Here is a 26,751-nt window from a genome sequence, read left to right on the forward strand (position 1 = left end):
GTGGAGTGGAGCTTTCTAGAGGCTCTCCTGATCAAGATTGGAATTGGTCCCTCCCTCCGTAGAGGAATAAAAGGCAGTATACACCTCCCCCAAGGCCTCAGTTATGGTGAACTCCGAGTACTCAAGGTGGTTTGACCCGAGTAGAGGGACGAGGCAAGGCTGCCCGCTGTCAGCTATTCTGTTCGCCCTCTCAGTATAACTGCTAGCCCTGGTGCTCAGAGCGGATCCCCTGGTCGAAGGTCTGTGGACAGCTGGACGAGAATATAAAATGGCCCTCTACGCAGATATTCTACTCCATGTTCAAAAACCCCTCACAACCATACCAAGGGCCATACTACCGATTGAACAATATGGGCCCTCTCAGGCTTAAGTCGAAATCAATATTCCCACGAAATGAGCCCACACCCGCAGACGCCTCTGCCCTCTCTGCCCTGGGTCTAGCGGTAGATAGTAAAGTCCTTCGATATCTAGGCATAAACATCACTCGAAAGCTTGAACACTTATACGAGGCAAACTTCGCCCAACTGCTAACAGATTTCAATGCAGATTTGGCAAAATGGCAAAAGCTCACAATTTCCTGGATGGGGGGACTCCCCATAAAACTCCCAGACATTCTTCAAGCCAGTTAAAAGGGCGGTCATCCAATTCCTTTGGCTTGGGAAAAAAACCAAGAATATCCTACAATACCCTCACCCTGCCCAAAGAAAAAGGGGACATAGGTCTCCCTGACTGGTGACTATACTATAATGCAGTGCAGCTGAGGATACTAATCCACCATCTGAGAGAAAAGAAAGAACTACAATGGGTCCATCTAGATAACCATAATTTCACCCCGGCGGAATGGTTATGGGTCCCCAGACGTAAACTTACACGCAGGCTTCAAACCTACCCGATATTAGGCACATTAAGGGAGATCTGGAGAGAAGGTCCAGGTATGAAGTGAATCACTACATGGCCTTCCCCACTAAGCCACATATGGTCACCAGGGATACGAGAAGAAATCCATGAACATCCGAGATTCCAATCATGGTTTGACGCAGGCCTGGAAAGGGTGGGGCAATTGTGGAGAAACAGGACTTATATTACAATAACTGAGCTTGAAGCAGCACTGGCGATCCGGCCACTATCAATGTTCCTTTTCCTACAGTTAAAAGGTACCCTCATGAGGAAAGAATGGACCCGAAAAATCCAAAGAGAAGCTCCTAGAGACAATATCAGAGACAAAGGGCCTGATCTCAAGCATGTATAAAACACTGGTAGAGGCTGGCAGAGGTACGACCGATAATCTCAAACACAAATGGGAAAGAGACCTAGGCATAGAAATAGAACCAAGCGATTGGAGTACCATCTGTGGAGGAGCTGCACGAGTATGAATAGTGGCACAATACAAGATGCATGCCATTAAGCTCCTCTACAGAAGGCAATATGACCCCCATAGACTGTCCAAAATGTACCAAACAGGAAGCCCACTTTGCTGGTGCCAGTGTGGGGAGCGGGCGGACTACTGGCACATGTGATGGGGGTGCCCCAATGCCCAGACATATTGGAATGAAGTCCTCAGCTGTATTAAAAGGGTAGACGGGATCACAAGGGAAATCACCCCACTTCTGGTCTTATTTGACTCTGAACAATCCGAGGGTGAAATGAACAAAATAAAGGGCATCGCGCACATACTCCTGCTAGCCGCAAGAGCATGCTTAGCCACCAAATGGAAAGCAACCACACTTCCTAGCCTGCAGGAATGGATAGGGGTGACGACCAACATATACACCATGGAGAGAATTACGGCTGCCATCTACGGAAAAGCTGCCCGGATCGAAATGATCAGCAGTGATTTTGTAAGAGAATACGTGACTGAACCCACCTCGGAAACGGAACTGCAGGAAGAATGATCTGGCCGGAACATATCAACTATTACTCTTGACCCGGGAGAGACTACTGAGGAGCCCATGATCCTGAAACTCCTGTCTCATTGTTACTCGAACTTAACGAACACTAATATGTTTGCGGACTTCATACCCTTTTCAACAATAGAAAGCACCAGAATAATAAAAAATGTGCAACTCACGATTGAGAAACTGCTCGTGGAGAGGGTGGAGGGAGGGGCGGGGAGGGGAGAACTTATTAAATAGTTCTATTTATTGGATGAAGCGCACTGTGGTTCACTAAGGTGAAAAATAGACGTACTAGTCAATGCTATATGTGTAACAGTAAGCCAAGAATGTTGTATTGTTGAAAACCTAATAAAATAAAACTTTCTTTTAAATTAAAAAAAACAAAAAAAAACAATCACATTAAAAATAAAAATATACAGAAAAACTACCCAACACCACATACCCACACATCCACTCGTCCATAAAATCAGAATCCACGAGCATCAACATCACAAAATCTAATACAAAGCCCACAAAAGAACCCTAAAAAAGAATTACACAAAATCTACCATACCAAAAAAATGACTTGTCAGTAATGGTAACTACTCTTAAACCCAAGTTAGATGATGAATAAAGCTGGAACAATAGTCCTAATCACGATAAAATGTTTAAAATACTAGAAACTTTCCTCCATAATATGGAGAAATAAATAATGCAGGCTTCACGATCCCCACTCAAAAACAAAGACGAGATGTCTTCCTCTGTTACAATACCAGAGACCCACCACTTGTAATGCCTGCCGCCGCAATGTCTGCAAGGACTCTCATTGTCTCAAAAGATGTTTGACTCCAAGGTTTCCTCCCCACATAGGCGACACACCGTGCATTCTATTATTAACTACGACCAAGCCCCCTCAATTTCGCATGTCCCAACCGTATTACATTTCAGGTAATCTCAGACCAAGGAGTTCCCGATGAATCGTTCAACATACGTAGCTACTTTCTCCCTAACCTGAATACAACGGACAAACCCCAAGGCATAATGAGTTGCTAAGTTAACAATGGATTGTTCCTGGATAAAATCAGCCAGTAGGTTTTTCGTATTAGACTTGAAAAGACTGAATGTCATAACCGATATGTCACAAGGGGCAATTTGTGCCCATTTGTCTGTCGTGGTCAAGAGCTTTACAGTAAGACTACCAGGCATCATTGAAGATCTAGTCAACACATCATAGAATAGCCCCTGTAGAGTAGTCATTGGAGCCTTAGCTAATTTCCATAGTGTGCTAATGCAACATCATTGGATCTTTTTTAATGATGGGCAGGATATTAAATTCCAAATAAACCATTTCAATTGATGTTTATGGCAACAATCTCAATAGTTTCTTTATGATTGCGCGCTTCAGTTTCCCCACCTCCTCCAGATTTACTAAGGGCGAAATGACAGCCCAATACAGGATAATAGAAGTTATATTCGCTTGAAATAGCTGAAGAAGAATTACAAGAGAATACCCCCCTCCTTTGTGGGCAAATGCCCCAATGCAGCCCAATGTCAAGAGTGCTACAGAGCACACCTTGTCTAAGTGCATGTCTCCTCAGAGTTTACAGTCAAGATGGATCTGCAGTTATTTATAGGTGGGGACCTCCAATTTGTACACCTTCCAGTTTCCAACCAACCTTTTCTGGGTTTTGTCTTGGGTGGGTTAAAGACTCTCATTTTTGTTTTCATGATGTTAATTAACTAAGAATTAAGATCGGAGTACCTCTTCAGGTTATTTAATTATGCTTGCAAAACACCAGGGGTGAGATAAAGGATGACAAAGTTGTCCGCGTAACCTAGCCATTGTAGTGTAACCAAGTTTAGGGGGAATAGCAGAGGCATCTTTGAGGACACTTCCTACGTCTGAGAGATAGAGGTTGAAAAGCATGGGGGCTAATGTACAGCCTTGTTTAAGGCCTGTGCGTGGTTATCCAAGAAGCAGCAGCACACCGTGCTGAGCCAAACTTACTTTGACCCTAGTTTGGTCATGTAGTAGAATGATCATAGTCCCAATGGGATACCCCAGATTTGAAGCTTACTCCATAGGCGCAGACGGTCTACAGTGTCAAAGGCCGCACTAAAGTCAACATAGGCCACATATAGCGGGATTATCCCAATTGTCCAAGCCTGTTGAATAGTAGTGATGAGAGCCAAACGGTTGATGATCGTACTGCAGCCCTTCCGGAACCCGGTTTCGTTAAATGGTATGATGTTAAAAGATACCACCCATTTTTCCAGTTCCTCCAATAAAACCTGAGCGAAAAGGTTTGCAGGGGCATCCAACATAGCAAGGAGGTGATAATTGCTAGGTAAAAATTGGTCGAGTAACACGGAGAGACTACACAACACTTATCTGCTTGGTATTAGGTAACCCAACTTTTGGTATAGGTCTGTACTACACAAATCGGTACTGTGACTGAGCAGCCAGGCCCATCTCAAGAGGGGTAAATGTGTGCTGTAGCAATGAAATTCGTTTATACAAGTATCCAAGGTTTCTGTTATAAATTATTTATCAATTTTTAAATAAGCATTCTTTAAAAAGGCAATTCATGCAACAATAAAAAAATACTTTTCAGAATCACAGCAAGTCAGTGGATAATCTTTGGATATGCTTTTTACACAATTCCTACACCCTGAGGTGACTTCATTCACAAGGACAGTAAAGGCATTCATATATCACACTGGTTATACTTTGCAGATTCCAAGGTTGCAAAAAGGAAAGGTTTAAAAGAAAGGAAAAAGGTTAAACAGGTTCTCAGTATAGGTTAGGACAATTACATCTTCCAATGAGATCTAGACATGCCTTTCCCAGCAATAACCGTCTAAAACAAGTTACCACCTATGAGGGACAGAAATATCAAAGTCAACGGACTAGAAGAGTCTGCAGGGAGCCAGGACAGCCAAGGGCAATTGAACAGTGTATGGTGCTGAGGCACTCCTTAGATAAAAGTCTTGCACAAAGTTAGAGGGTTTGTAAAAATCACTTGTAGGGTCACAAGCTGTGAAGCCTGTGAAAGCAGAGTTGGAATCAACTCTAATAGTAGCCAATGCAATCCCCAACTGAGAAGAGCACAGCCAAAAAGACACTGAGGTAAGTACCCCAAGTCTAAACAGTAACTCTGGTTTGAAGAAGAGTGGTCCAGCTTAATTCTGTCCTGTTGCAGCGATGCAGACCCTGGGTTCTTGAGCCTCAGTTGTAGGGACAAGAAGGAGGACGTCTCGGGGGCTCCTGCAGCAGCAGTTTGGAGGTCGTCGACAGCTAACAGCTCTTTTCGGATCAGCAGCACTTTGCGGTTTCAGTGCTCGGTAAACAGCACCATTGCGGATCTCCGATACCAGTTGGACTTCCTCCACTCCTTGGGTCGTGCACTCTGGCGAGGGGACTCTAGCTCTGGTCGACCTGCTTCTGTAGGGTCCTTCGGAGACTCCTGGAGCTTCTAGCCAGATTTCAGACGTTGAACTAGACTCCGGATGCCTCAACCCCTGGCACTCGGTTCTTGCAACAGTGAAGAACTACAACCAGTCTGGGAAGATGGTCCAGTGGAAATCGTCTCGGGGTTATTTGGTCCCACTAAGCCAAGGGAAGAAGTCGTCCCTTCAGAAGCTTCGCTTGTCGATTAGAAAAGGACTTTCAGCACAGCAGCAGGGCTTCACCGTGCAATTCAAAGGGCCAGGAGGATGCAGCAAGCTTCATTCAGGTTTTCTTCATTGGGCATTTCTCCCAGTGGTCGACTCTGCCTCTAGTACCAAAACCCTCGCCTTTTAAACAGGATTCTCCCATTCATGAACCGCTTAGGCTGTCAAACAGCAGGGTGGCTGTCCTATAAGGACAGCCAGCCAATCAGGACTGGTTGCATTCATGCACTCCTAGAGACAAAGGACAGCGGAGTTTCGGGAACCTCCCTCACATCCTGCGTTTCCAGACACACTGGAGCCAGAGGCGGCTTCAGGGCTGAAGCCCGCCACAGGCAAAACGAATAAAGGGATCAAAGCTGGCTCAACGCACACAGTAAAAACCAAGAAAGAGCTTACAAACAGAAAATGGCGAAAAAAGAAGACGACCAGGGCCATTTTGACACAATGGTCACCCGTGGGCGATATACTGCAGCTGAGGGTTCAGGCTGCGGTACAAGAAGCACAATGGTGGGAATTGAAACCACTGCTAGCAGCCATTTAAAGTAGTGGGGGGAACCTAAAAAAATGTTACATGAGAATGTAGGAACAGAGGCTAGTAGGTAACCCCCCAGCACTCCACATAAGATGGGGTGTGCTGGATCTATAAAGAGAAAAAGGTAAGGAAAGTCTTTTTCACTTTACTGTTCCCAAGAATAGTAGTTAGCACAAGAAAAAGTTATTTAAACCTTGAGAAATCTAAAGGATTTCTTCAGTGACACTGCACTGAAGGTGCTGTGCATCACCATACAAAAAGCAGATGCCTATGGTGTTTGTCAGAATCCAAAAACAGTGAAAAAACATGAGGGAGAAAAAGGTCACTCACTCCAGGGTTACAATTAAAAAGTCCCAAGTCCAGCAAAAGAGCTGCGGGGTCTCTAAGGTTGAAGGGAATTAGCACAGAACTGAGAATTTTCCCTAACAATTAACATAAATGCCTTTCTTTAAGACCGTTAAAATAACAGTATCGCGCCAAGAACTAGGAATATCTTGCATAATGTTGATACAACGAAAATGCCAAAACAAGTTGTGTGACCAAATGTCAGGAGCACGCCTAATAAGTGAACTGCAAATCCTATCCAGGCCCGGAGCCCTGGACGATTTGCTAGCAGTGATGATCTTACAGATATCACCAACACTATTCTGAAACCACCAGTTGGTTTGGAGTAGTTATATTGGCAAAGCATCTCTGTGGGTACCTCCAAAAGCTCTGTAATATTTGTAGAACCCAACCAGATTCAGAACCCCCATTAATGTCTGTTGCCTTCAGTCCGTTTATTATTCTACAGAATCACTAACAGTGGCTTCCAACGAGAGCATGCCAGTTATGACATTTAGCATAATTAGGTTTAGTGCCCTTTACTTTACCGCTGTGCTCCGTAGGACCTAGATCCAATTTGGCCAGAGCATGCAATTTTCAGCGAAGAGCGTTTTCCCCCCCCCATTTCTAATCTCCCTATTATTTATTTTATTTTTTACATTTGTTACACGCCCAGACCCTGAGGTATCACGGCGTGGTTACAGACATCTTAATAATTAGTCTTACAGTAAAGGAAAGGCTTGTAGAAGGAAAACAGGAAGCATGTCAAGCAGGCATACGAGTCATACATTACATCGGTACATACATCATACAGGTTAGGTACAATCCGGGTTGCTGATCAAAAAGCTAATCATTGGGCTGGTACAGGTGAGAGACGGGTATTAGTATTGGTTGAATAACCAGGTTTTCAATTGCTTTTTGAAGCTGGGGAATGTGGTGTCTTTTTTATGTGGATAGGGAGAGAGTTCCAGTGATGTGGTGCTAGTACACGGAAACCTCTCCCCCCCACCCCCCCGCTCTGGTGTTTTTGTATCGGGAAATCATTAGGTAGTGGTTGTCATTAGAACGTAGTGTTCTGATGCTTTCTTGTTTCTGTACTACATTAATCAGATACATGGGTGCTTTTTTAGTCAGGCATTTGTGTGTAATACATAGGGTTTTGAAGATTATTCTTGCTTCAATTGGTAACCAATGTGCATTTTTCCTAATCTGTGAGATGTGCTCAGATTTTTTTATTCCTAATGCTGCTCTTAGAACTTTGTTTTGCAAAAGTTGCAATTGACTGATGTTAGCCTTAGAGCTACCTAGCAGAAGTACATTGCAGTAATCCAATTTAGATAATACCAGCGCTCTGGCTAATGTAAGGCAGTTGGTTGGGGTCAGGAATTGGCGGCTTAATGCAATCAGTTTGGACGTGTATGCTTTGGATGAAGAGAGGGTGCTGATGTGTTTGGTCATTGTGAGGTTAGCGTCTAGGTGGACCCCTAAAGTTTTGACTTGCTTGAGAACTGGGATTGGAGATCCGTCTATGTTGATGGTGGTGTAGTCCGGGTGAAGTGAGGCGATTTTAGTTGGGGAGCCCACGATGAGAATTTCAGTTTTCTCATTATTGAGACAGACTGTTCAATGCCATCCAGTTTTGGATGATTGTGTATATTGTGTTAATGACTATGGTGTCTTGGTCATAGTTGCCTGTGATGGGTATGAGGATCTGGGTGTCATCTGCAAAATTGGTGTAGATGATACCCATATCGTCAAGGGCAGAGAAGAGGAGCTTGGTATAAGCATTGTAAAGTGTAGGGGAGAGGCATGAGCCCTGGGGAACTCCTATGGGTACTGGTATTGGGTCGGCAGCTTCCTTGCCTATGGCCACTCTGGAAGTACGTTCAGCCAGGAAAGATTTCACCCACTTTGTGGCATCGTTAGAGAAATTAAAGTCATTGGCTAGGGATGTACAGAGTTTATCATGGTCCAAGAGGTCAAAAGCAGCAGAGAGGTCTAACAGGAGAATGCAGAGTTTACCTGAATCTCTAATAGTGTCCATCTGGATTTTGAGGTCTAGGAGTGCCGTTTCCGTACTATGGTTGGGCCTGAAGCCGGATTGTCTGGTTCCTAGCAGCTGGTTCTGTTGAAGGTGTGCTTGAATTTGTGTATAAGCTATTTTGTCGATAATTTTGAGTAGGAAACGGACCGTTGTTATAGGCCGGTAATTTGTGGGTACTGTGAGGTCCAATGATGTTTTTTTGAGGAGTGGGGTGACCCATGCTTTTTTGATGCTGGCTGGTACTGAATTCGTGTTGAAGGAGGAGTTGACAAAGTTGGTAATGATAGGGGCGAGTGTGCTTGCGCAGTCCTTCACTAGTTTAGCTGGTACACTATCGCCTTTGCAGTTGGAAGCTTTGAGTTTGGTGATGGTGTTGAGTACAGTTTCTTGGGAGACTGGACTGAAGTGGAAGGGAGGCTTGGGTTTATCGCGGGAGGTAGGTGGGGTGGGGTTTGTGTCTATGGGGTTTTTGTCAGCTAGGAGCTGTCTTTTAGTGGTAATTTTATTTTGTAGTAAGGTAATTTTCGCGGATAAGGCGTCTTGAATGGTGGTGCACCATTCTTTACTGGCCTTTTCTGAAGTGGAGTTGGGTGTAGGATTTTCTAATTCTCTGATGATAGAGAAGAGTTCTTTGGCATCAGATGAGGCATTGTTTATACGTGTATTGTAAGCATTGGCTTTGTGCGATATGATGGCTGACTTGTAGATTTTATTAGAGTCCTTGTAGGCTTTTGCAGAATCAGGGATGGGCTGTTTGTTATGGGCATGTTCGAGAGAACGGATTCTTCTTAAGGAGGCTAGTTCTTCATTAAACCAAAAGTGGGCACTTTTATCAGTGCGGCAGGTTTTATTTTTGATCGGTGCTACTTCATCAATTGTGAGGGTGAGGCAATTGTGGTAGTAGTCTGAAAGAAGACTGGGATCTTCACTAGTGACTACGTTGGAGAGGAGGTTTTTTTTTTGTTTTTAAGGGTGGGGGTGAAGCTTTCTTCCGTGAGCTTTCTGGGATTTCTGGTTTCAATGGTGTCTGTTGGTTTAGGTGTAGGGGGTTGGGGTTCATCTCTCAAGATGGTGAATTCTATGCAGCAATGGTCAGTCCATGCAAATGGGGTGATAGAGTCAACGGTAAGTCTAGTGTTAAGTGAAAGAACCCAATCCAGGGTTCTACCCTTGATGTGGGTGGGCTCATTCACTAGTTGGTCGAAATTCATATCCTTAAGGGCCGCTTGTAGTATTGTGGCCTTATGATCTTGGTGGTCTTTGTATCCTAGATTCAGGTCTCCGAGGATAATACATTTTGTATTGGGTTTGATGTGGGGAGCTAGTAGAAGAGGGATGTCTGTTTCTGGTTGGCTGTTTATACTGGGAGTTCTATATATAATTATAATATTGATAGTGGTTTTCTCATTTACGGCTAGTTTCACTAGAAGTAGTTCATAGCCTAAGATGTCTTCAATGGGAATGGATCTGAGTTGTATATTGGTCCTGGCTATGATGGCAACGCCTCCGCCTATGGCGTTTTTCCTATCAGATCTTAGTATATTGTAGTCGGGAGGTAAGGCTAAGGCGAGTAAGGGACCCGAGGCTTGGTGAAGCCATGATTCTGTGATTATCAAAAGATCCAAGTTTTGTTCCATGATAAGGTCATGTATTTCGATGGCATGGACTCCTAGGGACCGGGCATTAATGACGGCACTTTTTAAGCTAGATGGTGGTTTGGATTTAGTTATGGTGGTGTTGTTGGGTGTTTGTCGTTGAGCGTCCTTGGGTGATCTATTAGTGGTCTGGGCGGTAGGTAGCATTTGTTTTTTGGTAAGTCTAGGGTGGTTAGGCTTGCAGGGCGTTGGCTTCGTAATAGGGGGGGTGTGGAAATGGTAGAGGGGTTTAGTGCGTGATCTTAGGCGAATTGTTCTGGCACTGCCTACAATAGGGTTGGTGTTAGGGTCTGCTAGGGACTTATATTATAGCAATGGGAATGGAGTAGAACGAGATTTAACCATGGAGCATTTCTTAATGTTTTCCATAGATGACTCAAATTGTGTAATGGCTAACATGGCAGTCTCAGTAGCTAGGGTACCTGAGACAAAGATGTACAACTCTGTATACTTATTAAGGACATTGCGAGAGATAAAAGATGCTTTTTCTAGTGAGGCATCAAGAGTAGAATTAACAGTTAATTGCCCAGATGGTATAAGGCCGGAAGTTGGGCGTGTACGTTCAAGATCTGGGTTCTCACTTGAATGTTTACAATGCCAGTTGTGGAAAGAGGAGTTTGGTCTTGCCTCCTCAGCACCTAATGCTATTAGAAGATATGAGTTGGGTCTCATTTCTCTCCAATATCGGTGCCTGTGCAGACAATATCCAACTATCGCAAAATCATCTTGCCTTCTCCTAATTCTCTTTAATGTGATCTTGACAGATGGTTGTAGATTTGATTTGGGGGGGGGATATTTCATTGATTGTGTCACTTTACCGCTTTTTACATGAGGTTCTTGAGTTTAGAGTGACATAATTTGAACTTGGTTTGTTGCTGCTTCCTTAACCATTTTAAGTATTTTGTACTTTTACTGTTTAGATAACAATATATTTCGATAATGTGATGTATTATTCATGCTGGTGTTTTATCAATTATGAAAGGTTTCATGTAAACTAAAATACACACTATATATAACAATACACATAATCGTATTTCGTATGCTTGTATCTGCTTAGATTCACAAGCTGCGATATTAGACTTTTAGGAATGGGTTTGGGCTTCATGACATATATAGTGTTTTTCTTTAAGAAATGCATCCAAACTAATGCTGAAAATATTGCAATGTGAACTTCATATTGTGTAATATGTGATGTATGGGGTAGGGTATGGAAGATCTGTATGGATCCGGGCAGTTTAGTCATTTTGGGGGTAGCGCCTTCAATTATCCCTTGCATGGGTGTTGATATGGTCAGTCTGGTGATTGAGGGGGTAGCGCCTCCCATGTTTTTGGTTTTGGGTGAAGCTTATATGAAATTTATAAGTATGGTTGCTGATGGTGTGAGTGCCAGGTCAGCACGTCTTACCTCTCAATGTGGTTACTGGGGGGTAGCGCCTTCAGCCTAACATTCAGTATGGATGTGGATGGGTATGCCACAAGGGTATTTGAGAGGTAGAGCCACATGGTATGGTATCTGGGGGTAGCGCCTCCAGTTTGGTGTGGGCGTGATTGTGATGAGTTGCGCATGGTTAAACAGTGTACGTGTGTTTCTGGTGGTAGTGCCACCAGTTCCGTCGGGGCGTGACTATAATAGGTTATGCATGGTTATTCTACGTATAGCTGTGTGAGGTGATAGCGCCACCAATTGTCGGGGTGTGACTGAAGTTAGTCATGCAAGGTGATTGGTGTGGTATCTGGGTGGTAGCGCCCCCAGTAGGTCTAGGGGTATGTGTGTACGGGTGGTAGCACCCCAGACTTTGGTATGGGCATGTCTGCGGTGATGGGCATGCGAGGTCAAACACTAACCCGACATTGTGGTTTATTTACCACAAATAATATTTTTTTTTCTCTGTGCACATGCGGTGCGGATGTGTTTAGCTGTACTGTGTGCGCTTCTATGACTCTTTCCACCCTCATCAGGGTCCGAAGTGTGACAGTGATATTGGTCGTTGGTCCTGATGTGCGTGGTCAGTGCATCGGGTATGAGGAGAGTGGTAGAGTGTCAGAGCACGTGTTGTGTGCTAGCCCTGATGATGTGAGTCGGTGTGAATGGCTTATATGTTGGGGTGTGTGTGTGAGGAGATGTTTTGTGTAACGCTTTGCTGTGTGTGATGTGCTATGTAAAAGGAGGAGATGTGTTGTGTATGGCTTGGCTTTGCAGAAGGAATGTTGTGATGTCATGTGGAGTGTTTATGCCCGAGTAATGGAATGCATGGGTGAATGTTCTAACCTGGTCAGTTGTTCAGCGAGAGGCCTGGGTGATGGGCTGCCAGTGTTTGTATATGTCCTAACTAACTTATATGTAACCTGATTGACTGCTTGTAAAGATACCAATAAACCTAGCAAGTCAATCTAAGAAGGCTGGGAGTCACTCCACTACACCGACATCTAGTGGAAGCTGCAGAGTATTAGTTTGTTTTTCGAAACTCAAAAATGGGTGTCGACACAGGGCGTACCAGTAATACCATCCATAGTGCGACGTCCACTGTACCCATGATCCCTCACGCGTGTAGGACCCTCAGATTGTATTTTTTCTGACATGAGGAGTAGCGAGAGTACAGATTATCCAAGCAGATAGAAAGACAAGACTACAAGCATCCATGCGCCTTCTCTCAGAGGGGAGGAAGGGCGGGTCGCATGTGAATCTAAGCAGATACAAGCATCAGAAATACGATTACGGTGAGTAATGTATCCCCTTCTGAGGCTTGTGGAATCTGCTTAGATCACATGCTGTGCATAGATTAGTGAGCAGTGTTAGAAGAAGGAGGTGGGATGTGAGAAGGGTCATGAGCAAATAGATGTCTTAGAACTTCTTGTCCCACTTGAGTATCTGTCTTGAGTGTCAATGCAGTAGTGCAGAGTAAAAGTGTGAATAGAGCTCCATGTAGCTGCTTTGCAAATAGTGTCAAGGGGTACATTTGCAATGAAAGCCAGAGTGGCCCCAATGCCTCTTGTAGAGTGTGCTCTTGGCGTAAAAGGCAGAGTCTTTTCAGAAAGGGAGTAACATAATTGGATACAATTGACTATCCATTTGGAGATGGCACCTTTAGAGACGTGATCTCCTTCTCTGCCTATAGCTACGGAGACAAACAGTTGGTCTGTTTTCCTTAGCGGTCTGGTCTGGTCTACATAGCAGAGGACCGCTCTTCGTACATCTAGAGTGTGTAGATTCACCTCAGCAGAGGTTTTGGGTTCTTGGAAGAAGGCCGGAAGCTCGATGGACTGGTTAACGTGGAATTTAGAAATAAACTTAGATGAGAAATAGGGTGTGTTTGTAGAACCAGTTTATCCTTATGAACAGTAAAGAAAGGATCTTATGGCTGTAATGGCTACTAAGAAGGCAGTTTTATAGGTCAGGTTTTTGAGACTGGCTTTATGCATGGGTTCAAAGGGTGGGCCCATGAGCTTAGCAAGCACCCTATTAAGAACCCAACCAGGTGGTGGGTTTGAAATTGGAGGGTGGATTCTCTTTATCCCTTCCATGAAGGCTTTAAACACTGGTACCTTCCACCACGAAACCTTGCTGTGGGAAGTGGTGCAGGCTGACAGCGCAACCAGGTGTGCCTGGAGTGAGTTAAATACCAGCCAGGTGGAGCATTTTTCAGACAATATTTGAAGGAGTGCAATCAACCAGGTTGATTTGCTTATTCTGGCACCAGATCACAAATCTTTTCCATTTATCAAAGTAACAGTGCCTCGTGTTAGGTTTCCTAGATTCCTTTAGGATATCCATACATCTCTGTGGTAAGTTGAGATGTCCAAACTCTGACTTCAGGAGCCATGCTGCCAGGTTCATTGAGCTGGGTTGAGGATGCACTGTTTGACCTGGGTGCTGAGACAGTAAGTTGTACCAGCACGGGAGTCAGATGGGTTCGCACACTGCTAGTCTGCGTAGGTGTGGGAACCACGGTTGCCTCGCCCACATGGGAGCAACTAGGATGAGCGTCATCGATTCCCTGTGCATCTTGTTGACCACCTTCCTCAAGAGAGGGGTTGGTGGAAAAGCGTAGACAAACATCCCTGACCAGTTCATCCACATGGTGTTCCCCTTGGAGTCTGGCTGGGGGAACCTGGATGCGAATCCTGGGCATTGCCTGTTTTCACTTATGGTGAATAGGTCTGTAGTGGGAAACCCCACTGTGAGAACATGTCTTCTACGACTTCTCCGAGTAGACACCATTCGTGTTCTCTTGGGAGGGGATCTCTGCTCAAAGCATCCGCTAGCGAATTGAGATCCCCTGGAACATGTTGAGATGATGGGTGTATGTTCCGTCTGAGTGCCCATTTCCAAATTTTCTGGGCAAGCTTGGAGAGATTTGGCGAACGAGTGTAACGCTCACCTGATTCCCACGGAGGCGCAGGTCTGGCTTCGAGTGCTGATGCTTCTTCAATGGTGAAGCGCAGGACTCTGAAGATGGACAGGAAGGGCCCTCTACTCTGGCTTCTCCGGCTCGCAGGAATATTCCCCTGTGCGTGAAAAGGGAGTATTACCTACTGACTGAGTTATGCTCAAGCCTCCCATTCTCTTCCAACCCTCCACGATACCCTTCCACGATTCCCTGTGAAGTCTCACCTTAGGGTCTGAAAGGACGAGCTCTCCATCCTGCTTCTGACGCAGGGGCGCGTTGAACCCAGTTACTTCACTGGATTGAGGTTGGATGGGAGTTCAGGTAAGCTTGATTATACTGGTAAGGCGCTGTAAAAGTTCTGTTGCAAGTTCAAAAGTTCAAGCTTTAAATAATAATGTTCATTGTCTTTTTTCAGGTGATGAATGAAGATTTCTTTGGAGACTTCTTGCAACAAAGCGCTGATGTCTTTTCCCCATAGGGGCCGGGGTTCGGAATGCCGGAGATATGGCGCCGACCCGAAGTGAAACGTGCCGTTCTGGTAAGTCCTAGATGAGCGCTCAGGTAATGTTTTTGCATTCGCTCATCTAATGTCTTTGTCTTTTTTCCCCATAGGGGCCGGGGTCCTGCTTGGAAGCAGCAAGACCCGAAATGAAATGGGAATGACCCAACAGGTAAGTCTTAGAAGGAAACTGAGCTTTTCCTATTCCCTTCCTTCTCTCACCTCTTGTTCTTGTCTTTTTCTCTAGGCTCTGGGAAGTGGCTGTGTATCCGGATGATCGCTGCTGAAGATGGAGGAACCTAGGAAAGGTGAGTGAAATGCAGCGCTGCAGCGATCGTAACGAAATGCTTTTAAAAATGATGTCTTCCCTTTCAGGATCGTCGGTGATGTCTCTGTGGTGCAGATTAGCTGGTAGGTCTCTTGTCTCCCTTTGCAGGTGACCCAGGATGCTGACAGGCGTGGCTGAAGTCCAGATGCAGGAGCTGACACGGTGAGCGTCCAGCTGCGAGGAGCAGAACAACGCGAAGCGCGAGTTGCTGATCGGGTGTGGTTTAAATAGCTTTGGAAGAAGTTCCAAGTGTGTATCCTTCCTCCAATCAGGTATGTATCCTTCCCTGACCACACCCGGGTGGAAAGTAGTCCCACAGGTAAAGTAGTTCCTATTCAGGCCTCAAGAGGGCCTGGATGTGGCAGCATGGTCTGCATCAGGTAAGTGCACATTAAAACACTTGAACACATGTCTAGCTTTATGAGCCTGGCGCCTAAGGCGCCAGGACAGAGGTCCAACATGAGCCTGGCGCCTAAGGTGCCAGGACTGAGTCCAAAGGGCCCCAGCTTGGGCCCGCTGGCACTCCCCTGGGGGAAATGATGCCTGCCTCTGGGGTTGCTGGGTCGGACCTGGCTCCTTGGAGGTAGGCATCATGACAACGAGTCCCTCCCTGTTTGTTTAGGTAAAACATTGCTGTCATGCTGTCCGTCAGGATCTGCACTGACAGGCTCAACAGGTGGGGCTCGAACACCTGAAGCGCTCTGAATACTGCCAGAAGCTCTAGCAGATTTATATGATTCTTGGCTTCTGTGTGAGACCAGAGACCCTGAGCTGTGTGGTGGAGGAGGTATGCTCCCCACCCTGACAAGGATGCGTCTGTAGTGACTCCAGCCTTTACTTCTGGATCGTAAAAGGGTTTCCCCTTTGACAGGTTCCCTCTTGTCCACCAGTGAAGATTTGGTACCAGTGTTGGCGAAACGACCACTAGATCGTCCCACTGAACACTTGCCCGAGTCCACTGTTTCGCCAACCATTCTTGCATGGGGCGCAGGCGCGCGTGGGGAACCAGGTAAATACATGACACCATTATGCCTAGCAAACGCATCGCTTTGCGCACCCTTATCTGGCCACCGGGCTGGTAAAAAGGAATTTGCAGTAGTAGATTCTGAATTCTTTCCTCTGATGGAAAGGCCAACCCCTCGAGTGTCTAAGACAGCTCCTAAGAACTGCTTGGAGGTGCTTGGCACCAGACTTGAATTTTTCTCGTTTATGGAGAAACCCAAATCGAAGAGGTCGATCGTTCTTTGAATGTTTGACCTGCGAATTACTGGGGTCTCCCCCGTGATGAGCCAGTCGTCCAGGTAAGGGTACACCAGGATTGCCTCCCTGCACAGGTATGCCACCGCCAGTACCTTGTTGAATACCCTTGGAGCCGAGGCTATGCCGAAGGGCAGTACCTTGAACTTGTAGTGCAGAGTGTCCACCTTGAAACGCAAGAATCTTCTGTGCGCTGGGAACATGGAAATATGAAAATAGGCATCTTTCATATCCAATGTTGCCATGTAATCCCCCCCCTTTTTTTTTGGAGGGGGATTACCTCTTGGAGAGTAGTCATGCGAAACTTTGGGGCTTGACATACTTGTTTGCAGGGCTTACGTCTAAAACTGGGCGCATTGTCAAATCTTTTTTTGGCACAACGAAGTAAGTTGAATAGATCCCCTTGTTTACCTGGTTGCCCGGGACGAGTTCTATCGCGTCCTTTGCTAGAAGATGGACGATCTCCTCGAGGAGGATCTTTTGGTGGTCCAAGGAATGCATCTTTTGAAGTGAAGGGTAGTTTCAGTAACGCTCGAGCAGTTCTATTCAGTATCCTGCGGACACTGTGGACAGCGCCCATCTGTCTGATGTGATCCCTTCCCAAGCTTGGGTGAAGTTGGAAATGCGTCCCCCTACTGGGGATGCGCGAGAAGGGATCCTGAGCGCAGCGTCACTGTTTTGCGGGAGGCGTGCCGCCTCTGCTGGGGTTGCCTCTACCCTTACCACGGCCCCTCATGTTTTCTCTGCCGTAGCTTTGGGTAACTGCTAGTTGTTGCCCCATGATGTACCCTGCCCCTGTGTATAATTGGAGCCTCTTTGTGAATTTTGGCCGCGTGGGCAACGAAAATTAGCATTGCCTCTTTGATTAAGGGGCTTGTTGGTCAATTGTCCCAGGGAATTCAGAGTATGGTTGGAGGTCAAAGGATCGACAACCAAAGGGTTGAATGGCCAAAGGATCGACACCAAAGGACTGAAAACCAAAAAGGATCGAATTTCTTATTTTTTTTTTTTTAAAACTTTTTTTTATTTTTGGTGGGCCCCCCCCAGCCCCTGTTTTTTTTACTAAAAACCATTGTTTTTACCTATACGAAAACCTAAAAAAAATATATGTTTAAAAAAAAAAATGCGATCCTTTGCCCTGTTGACCCTTTTTTTTCGATCCTTAGACTAGGCACCCAGAGTATCATACTAGTCTTTGGCGGTCTTTAATGCGTCCTCTACCGCTTTGCCAAACAGTAGATTAGGTTCCACCGGCATGTCGATTAAGTATGCTTGTGTCTCGGGTTTAAACCCTGGCTGTCTTAACCAAGCATGCCTCTTAATGACAGTGCTCTCTGCTATTAGCCTGCCCGCGTTATCTGCAGCATCAAAGGTTGCCTTAAGGATGCAACCGGACACGGCTCTCCCCTCCGACGTGACCTGGGCCAACTGGCCCTTTAATAGTTCCGGTGCGGAGTCAATGAGGGCAGCTACCTGCTCCCACTGGTGGCAGTTTTAAATAGCCAGCAGAGTGGTGGAGTTGGCAATCCTTGCTTGGGAAGTGGAGGCTACCTTCCTTCCCAAACCGTAAATGTACTTGCTCTCCTTGTCAGGGGGAGCCTCAGATGATAGAGGTGTCCCCACCCTCTTCCGGGTGTTAGTAACTACCAGGGAGTTAGGCTTCAATTGACCCCTTATGTAAAGCGGGTCCGATTGGGCTGCCCTGAACAATTTCTCGATTCTGGGGTTTACTGCCCTTGTGAGGTTAGGAGTGAGAAGGGAAGGTTCGATTCTCCGTCGGATGGACTTGAGAATTGGAATGGCTTGGGCAATGGGTTTCTTTTCTCCCACTAGTTCCTCAGCAAAGTCCCTCTCCTCCTGTGCTCCCTGAGTGTCTATGCGGAAGTGCTCTGCTGCTCGAGTCAAGACCTCATTTAGGAGGAGCTGGTTGCCGACTGGAGAGTCGGTAACTTGAGGTTGTTTGCTTACAGGGGAGTCTATTCTGTAGACTTCTAGGTCATCTTCCTCCTCATCTTGGTCCTCGTCGTCCCCATAATAGTCCCCTCCGGTTTGGTCGTCCAACGGTACCAAGTCTGGATCCCCATCCTGTAGTGGATCCGCACTATACTGGGTGTAAGGCTGGATGTAGACAGACCTTGCATTGGAGTCTCAAACCGAGGTTTCTTACCAGGTGGCTGCGGGACCCCAGATCCTGAGGGAGTAGCACCGTCAGGGGTATAGGTGAGGAAGTGTTCTGGGTTCTTGGAGTAGAAGTGTGCTGGGGAGGACATTCTAGTCATAACCCTGTCTATATCCTCAGTGGTCCATTTCTTGGAGCTGGAAATGACCCTTTCTTGAGAGGATTCCCCTTCTATAACTTGACTGGACCTATGGGCCTGTACAGGGGTCTTGGCTAGATGCTTATCAGAAGATCTAGAACTGTCTTTATGTAACTGTGGTGCAGAAGAAAGGTGAGATGGTTTCTTCAGTTGTTTATCCCCTTCCCCGTGAGTAGAAGAGTGTTTCCCTGTTTTCACCTTCTCAGTGCTTTTAGACGCCTGGCGGCAAGATTCAGGGGTAGTGTCCCTTTCCTTTGAGTGAGGACGTCGAGATTCAGAAGCAGCCGCCGAATGGTCTGCCGGAGCGGAATCCTCGTGTGCGGCCTGGGGCTGGCGGTCCTTTTCGTCTTCTGGCGAGCCTACCTCCATGACTTTGGTGAGTGAGGCACCTTTGGCAACTGTGGACAGTTGCCTGGTGTCGTGTGGCGATCTTGACCGAGAATGCCCAGAGGACACTGATTCGGTGGACCGCTCTCTGTGTGCCTCTTTCTGAGAACTCGACATACGCGTCGAGTCTCGGTTGGACTTCGCGTGTTTAGGTGTGGAAGTGGTGTAGGGTAGCGCTCGTGTCGCCAGGTGTGCGCCCCATAACTGCCCTGCCGGACAGTCTTCTGAGGTCGTGGACTTGCGCTTGGGCATCTTTGGACGCCTCCTTGCCCTCGCCGTCCAAAAGTACGGCGTTGCTGCCATCACTGAAGGTGCCCTCCGCTTTCATGGCCTCGAGTTGCCTGGCGTGGCGGGCCCAACGTTTGGTCGTGCGGTCCTTTAGTGTCTTAGCCTTGAACCGGCTACACGCTCGACAATTTGCCTCAGGGTGGTCCCTCGGCAAGCAGAGGTTACAGGTGGCATGTTTGCCAACCCAAGGATACTTGCGGTTGCACTTGGGGCAAAATTTGAAAGGGGTACCCTCCATAAGCACCCTGTGGCAGCGGGCTAGTGTGTGTAGGAAAAATAAGAGTGTAGAGTATGTTTCCACCCCCCACTCTCCCTACTTGCAGGGCCGAGGCCAGAGGCCTTCCAAGGCCCAAAGTCCGTCGTGCAGCTCTCGACGGTTGTTTCTTCTCCGGGCCGGCGTCGATCTTCGAAATTCAATGTCTTAACATGGGAGTGGAAGAAACGGGGAAATAATATGATTTAGCAAAATATGGCTGAAAGCCAGGGAACTCTGTGAAATGCTTCCAACAAGTATGGCTGAGGGTCCTACACGCGTAAGGGTTCATGGGTACAGTGGACGTCACACTAGGTATAGTATTACTGGCACGCCCTGTGTCGACGCCCATTTTTGAGTTTCGAAAAACAAATACTCTGCAGCTTCCACTAGATGTCGGCCTATGCACAGCATGTGATCTAAGCAGATTCCACAAGCCTCAGAAATATATATATTTAAAAAAGGTGCACGTTCCAACAAATGAAAACAGGCAATAGCAGACGAAAGGGAGAAAGGCAGCTCGAAGAGGACTTCCCCATAGAACAGAAGGTCAGGGTTCGCGACACAGTGGCATTGGCTGTTACATTGCTGGTTTCTTCAGCAATACCCCAGCACCACTGTCGTCTTCGGTTATTCTCAGCACCAGTAGTCTACTTGGTTTCTGGGTCCAGCTCATCTCTATACAGAATTCAGGCTGTGAGCGACCTCAGCCCTACAAGAAGCACCCATGAAACATTCAACTTTAAGGTGGCTGTTCAAAGGTGGACATCCAGCCTGGCAAAATCTGGCCAGCAACAACCAAGCCAGTGGGAGAATGTCGATTGTGGCAGAGAGAACCACTCCTAACTTCCTGTCAGCTCAACACACGGGAGACCATTCAGAGGTTTTCAGCAAGAAGCCTTAAGAAAAGGGACCCTCCGCCACCTGGCAATGACGGCGAACAAATGACTGGCCATTTTGAACAGGACTCCAAGCATATGGAGGTGCCATTTTGAATAGTGTGAGGAATCCCCGGGTGTCGTCACTTCTCCCCTAGGTGGAGCCCCTTCCCATGATTCCAGTGAGGTGAGGCCACTACCCAATAGTCCCCCTAGGGGTGGTACTCAGCGGGTGGATCTCATCGGAATGAAGCGCCCTATGGGATTAGCGACGACATGGGGAGAACGTGGTATCCCCATAGCCCACCTTCTCCAACACATACCAATGCCATCACTACTGTTGCCATGTTTTCTAATATTTCCAATAAAGTACTGGGGTGAGGAAGAGTAGCGACTTCCCAAATAGATTGCCCCTTCCTTAATACCAAGACGAGGATGAGCTCTGTATTACATGGATCAGTCTCCCAAGAACTGAGAGGAAGAGGCGCAGAGTACTAAGGAGTACCCAGCAGAACCAAAGTGAGCAGTCTAGTCAATATGAATGAATAGGACGGAGGAGCTTACAATCCGCACATCCTACTTCTTTGTGATCGAGGGGCAAGCAACGGTTACACCACTTGTGCTAGTCTTTCCAGGGAAATTTGCCCTTACAAATGGGGCAAAACCTAAATGGAGTCCTCTCCATAGCTGAGGATGGGTAGAGTGACGAAGACCAAAAGGGAAAGAGGAAGAAAAATGGAAAGGCATTCTCAAATTGTACAGAAATGTCCACCCGACCCCACTGTCACTACTGTGTAGGCCGGTGGAAGGCCTGGCCACGTGGTCGGCAGCGCCAACTGGATCACCGTCCGCTGAAGTTGTGAAGGTCTTCGGCGGAGATCTGGAACAGCCGTTGAAATAGGGGACGGATAGGGTGATCTGAATTATTTTATATAAACCATTCGACTAAAGGTCGAGGGGACAATAGGCAATGCGTTTGACGAGCTCTGCATTAAGGCGACCAGTATGCTGGGCAGAGAAAAAAAAAAAAAAAAAAAAAAAAAATCGGAGTGACCTCGACACGGGAGGGATCCTGGGTACACTACATGTCACGTATGGATAGTGTTACAGGCACGCCCATGTCGACGTCCCCTTTCGATTCTCAAAAGACAAGATGCAATACTCTGCGGTAACCACTGGATGTCGGACCATATGCACAGCATGTGATTCTAAGCAGATTAACAAATATCAGAACACATTTTATTTAGGACAAAGGAAAGGGGAAACAAAGTATCTCCACAGTACATAATGTAAGCTTGCTTGTGCTGAAAAAATAAACACTAACATCATAAAAAGGAGACGATTAGTCCTGCACTGGTAGTAGGCGATGCATTCATTCGAATGAAAAAAATATGTAGGTTTCGAAAACAAACACTGACAGACATGTAGCAGACAAATTAAACTGGGTTCTGGCATATCAAATCCAAATGCATTTGCACTTAGAAATAATGGCTACTTCTGGGAATGTTGCAGACCTGGGAAATGTAAACATCTACAATTAAGAGATCACTTTATTGTTTTGCACACCATTTGAAAAATGGTTGGCCTGCAACGAATGGCTGGCAGAATGGAGAACCAAGCAGAGACACCCACTTTCCAGGCTTATAAATGAATACAGTTAGAGGACAGTGTGACTTCGGTCTGTATTCATGTGTGCAAATGAGTAAAACGGAAAACAGGGAGCCTTCATTTATAAAATGCTATGTGGTGGGGAGACAAAGGAATCCATAGACAGAGGTAACCCACATAACTTAAGTCATGATCGGGTCCCTCAAACGCACACAGATTAACTGTCACAGTACTCCTCACAACCCCTTGTATAGTTACTCAAAGGTGCCTTAACTTCAACATACCTGAAGCGTGGATGACCGGGGGGCCACTTGAAGTCGTGCTTCTTGCGGAGATGCAGGGTGAGGTTGTAACCGCGTGAGAAGCGTTTTTCACAGATATGGCACTTGTACCTCGGCTCTTCGTCCCCCTAATTAAGAGAGCATACATTTATTATTTAAAAGAAAAAAATAAACACTAAAACACATCCCCCACCCCCTTCCCATGGATTTGTGGATTTTATGGATGGCATTCAAATTAGTCCCAACATAGCCATTTTCAAAAAGGGGGGTGGGGGGTTTAATGGGATGAGTAGGTGGTGCTAGGAAAGCTGCTACAGACCCCTGAATCACAACAATAAAACAAAAAAACAGACTTCCTTGCCAGTTGAAGGCATAGCATCAACATCCACCCAACCCTCAAGGTACAGGATTGAAAATAGAAGTCCCAATTCATTGCCCCCCCCTTCCTCTGAAATGTGCCATTATCAGCTTCCATAATCCACTCCAGAATCTTGCGATAGGGTATATGGGCCAGCCTTTCAGGGTCCTCAGAATAAACGGGGTCTAGGGTGAAGTTTGTGGTGACCCAATTGGTTTGACAGGGATGGAAAAATACAGGGTGAGCCACCCAGATATATTCATTCTTTTATTGTTTTAATGCACGTGCATGCTTAATCACCCCGCTGGGGTTGCTTCCTCAGCAGCACCCGTAGAGAAGGGAGGCAAGTGAAGCCACTACACGTGCCTTCTCCCAGGCAATATATCCCATGCTGGAGCTGCAGAGAGCCCTTTCTGATGCCAATAACTGGATCATCGAGAACCTTGGGACCAGGGAAATCACCTCAATGAAAAAGCTCTACTTGTAGAAGACAACAAGTGGCACAACATTCCAATGATCCTTCTGGACCATCCGGAGACCCAGGTACAGATTGTGAAAGCTGCAGTAGGTCTAACCTAGATGGACAATGATTTGATTCAGCAGGGCTCCAACTTAGCGCTCTGCCCGTCAAAATGGGCGATCTTTGCCACTACTGGACATAAACCCAAAACTTCCAGTCACTATTCCTGGGGCTGCAAAGATTAGCAGCAATTCACATGTCAAAAGGCTAGCAGGTGTTTTTCAGCAAGGGAGCAGAGAGTTCAGCTGGTCGAGAGTAGCAGGCCTTGCCAAACACTTAAAACATGCACCCAATGGCGTTCCGAGGCGAAAGGGGTTTGGGCAACTACAGGCAGGGGCAGCTTGTCCATATTGGGCGATGGGAAGATCCAAAGAGCTGCCAAGACAGCCCAGTGAAAACATCAAGTGCTCGCTCAGCTGTAGCAAGCAGCCGAGCTGCTGCAGCTGAGCCAATACTCCTCGGCTCACCCAAACTGTCATGGTTCCCCTTTAAAAGTTGGTGTACCACAGCACGCATGTTCAATGGGCCATGCATGGACAGAGGCATCTTGCTTCCCCAGCCTGGCATAGTCCATTAGGGATGCAGGCTAGGGTACAGCAGCTCTGAATGGTTCCATGTGTTAATATCCCCGCAGAAATAGTGCGATACAAAAATATCGCCATATTTTTGCGGAGATATTGTGCCATGGATCCTCCATGGGGACACCCCTGCAACCCCCGCTCCCACAAATTATCCCCCCCAAAATATCGTCTATGGCGAGACAAACAACCATATGTACGGTGATATTTTGGTGGGGAAAATATGTAGGGATACCCTCTGAATGTGTGCATGGGCGCCCACGAGCCTCCCCACACATTCAAATCTTCTGGGAAATTCCCTGCAAAGAACGCTCCGGCTCCTCCATGCATCTGCAGAAACCAGAAAGGGTGGATTCATGGAGCCATTGTGGGAGCCTGTCCTGAGGCTGAGGAGATTCTGGACCGGGGCTGCAGGTAAGCTACTGTACATGTGCCTTGCTGCGTGTAAAGGAATGGGTGCATGTTATTTGGGTGTGCACTTGAGTGATGTTGTAGGTTATGGGTACGTGGGTGAACGTTATAAATGCTGTGAATGTGCATGGGTGCACAACTGAAAGCCTGCGATTGTCTGTGCGCTGGGGAGCGGGCCTCTGAAGGGTGGTTATACATTTTCTAGCAATTTCCTACTTGGCATTGCCTTTTTTAACTGGGCATCAATGATAAAGCAAATATGATAAGTGCTTCAGTGTCTCTTGGGAGTGGATATCTCTGCAAAAACGACACCGAAAGTCAAGAGAACTAGAACCTCACACATCTTTATTACCCCAGTGCCATGTCCTCTCGAGAGTCGGTACCTGGTTGAGCCTAAAACGCATATAACTGGTTCTTACCCTATCACACGGAAACCTCTGAAGGTAGAGGGGCAGGCATTCCATAGCGTGGCCAAAATTGGAATATTGAAATATTCTTTATAGGTAGAGTAATATTGACAAAATCGACCATTTCAACCCAGTCTGTCCTGAAGAGAAGCCTCTTCACCAGTCCTGGGCATTGCCCAAGATCTTCTATATAGTTAAGCCAAGGGAAAGTAGTATTAAATTCATTTTAGCACAAAACGTTCCCATGGATAAACCCAATTCTGATCTAGCAACCTCTCTTAAAGTTGCATATAGAGTGTTTATCGGAGAGTCACTTATTCTCCTAAACAGGGAAAGTTGTTTCCAAAGGTACCTAGCTTTGAGAGATATAAGGCAGAGCTCCTGGCGGATAACTAAATTGGGCACTGCCATAGATAAACCCAGTAGCTCTGTCCACAACTTTCCCTGAATGCTATTAAGAATCAGACTCATATCACGGGTGCAAATATCAAGGCCATAAAGTAAGATGGAATCACATTTGGCAAGATAGTACCGCCTTATCTGTATCAAAGAAAATCTGCAAACCTTCACTCTCAAAAAATTTGTTTGGGATTTAAGTTTGCAGGCCTTCTCGTCAAGGCTCTGTTTCCATAGTTTCACACTAACCCTATTTGTAAGATTGTACCCCAAATATGTAATGGCCTGGACCTGGTCCACTGATTCGTCACCCAGGATCTAATATCTTATATGATAACGTGGGCGTATTTTTGCAGTCTGCATGGACATGTACGGGCACAGCCAGCATGAAGATTTATTTATACTGGCATATATTGTGGGCAAATTCCTCAAGAAACAGTTGTAAAATGTTCCTGTGCACTGTTGGCAACTTACATCTATTGGATCATTTCATGGGTTACTCTACAAAATATAAATGTAACAGATTGGTTCTTCACCAAATTGTTCACAGAAAGTATGCTGCAAAATGCACCATTTCAACCACTTCTTCTGCCCCCCCACGCCTCCGATTGCCCTCCTCCCCCTCACCCCCAGCACACGGAGAAAACCACTGAGTTGGTTTCGGCTCCCTCACTATGCTCGGTTGTGCCTTTTCATGGGGAGCGTTTAAACCCCTCCTGGCCAAGACGAGTAAATCAACATCTTGTGTACACTGGACAAAGCTGGAAAGCAGTATTTTTCCAACCATTCTAGGACCCTGCAGAATCAACCACCTCAGCAATCTAAGGTAGCAGTCCATTTTCTCTCTGAATCCTCGAGTGAATTTTCTCCCTTTTATTTGCACAGAACTGGTTATTTAAATTTAGGTTTTAGCTTACGTGCCACTTATGAGCCAAAACTATCTCATTGGAGGGAGAGGATAAGTGAGGAGAAATAGAGCCTTGTGCGCGTTTGCTAATTTGCCCACCCACTGACTGGCCATGGCCATGGCCATGCTAATCCTTATGGCCAGTCCCACCCACTATCTGCCCCTCCCCGTCCATGACCAGCTTGTTGGAAATCTTCAAGCTAGCTCTATCAAGCAGGAATATAAAATATTGGCCTGCCAATGTTATTTCTAAGCAGTCGGCTGAGAGTTAATGGCTTAATTAATCTGCAAATGTACCACAGGTGTAGTAAAGTCTTAAACAAGAAGGTCTTCAGCCGCTTGATTTATAAGCAGTAAGATTGTCCTTGCATTTGATACTTGCACTAAAGTTCTGTTAAAAACTATGGATTAGCAAAGCCAACTATTGTGGCATGCATAGAGATGGGCATTTGGCAGGCACTGACATCATATCCACAGATACTTAATCAATTTTCACAGATGCTGCCATCTTCTGGTCAGGTAGTTTATGTCAGTGACTGGCAAATGCCTGTCCCATACCTACACAAAAGGCAAAACTGTTGGCTT

General features: G+C 46.3%; 1 protein-coding gene across 1 annotated transcript in view; it reads right to left on the bottom strand.

Moving 5' to 3' along the window:
- HINFP (histone H4 transcription factor) overlaps positions 1 to 26,751 on the bottom strand; it is a 217,313-nt gene that overhangs the window by 33,799 nt on the left and 156,763 nt on the right. The window contains exon 10 of the mRNA XM_069614379.1: positions 22,593 to 22,717. Coding sequence (XP_069470480.1) covers positions 22,593 to 22,717 — 125 coding nt within the window. The remainder of the gene's footprint in view (positions 1 to 22,592; positions 22,718 to 26,751) is intronic.

The sequence above is a fragment of the Ambystoma mexicanum genome, chromosome 9, assembly GCF_040938575.1.
Source record: "Ambystoma mexicanum isolate Mex_15411 chromosome 9, UKY_AmexF1_1, whole genome shotgun sequence".
Taxonomy (NCBI): Eukaryota; Metazoa; Chordata; class Amphibia; order Caudata; family Ambystomatidae; genus Ambystoma; species Ambystoma mexicanum.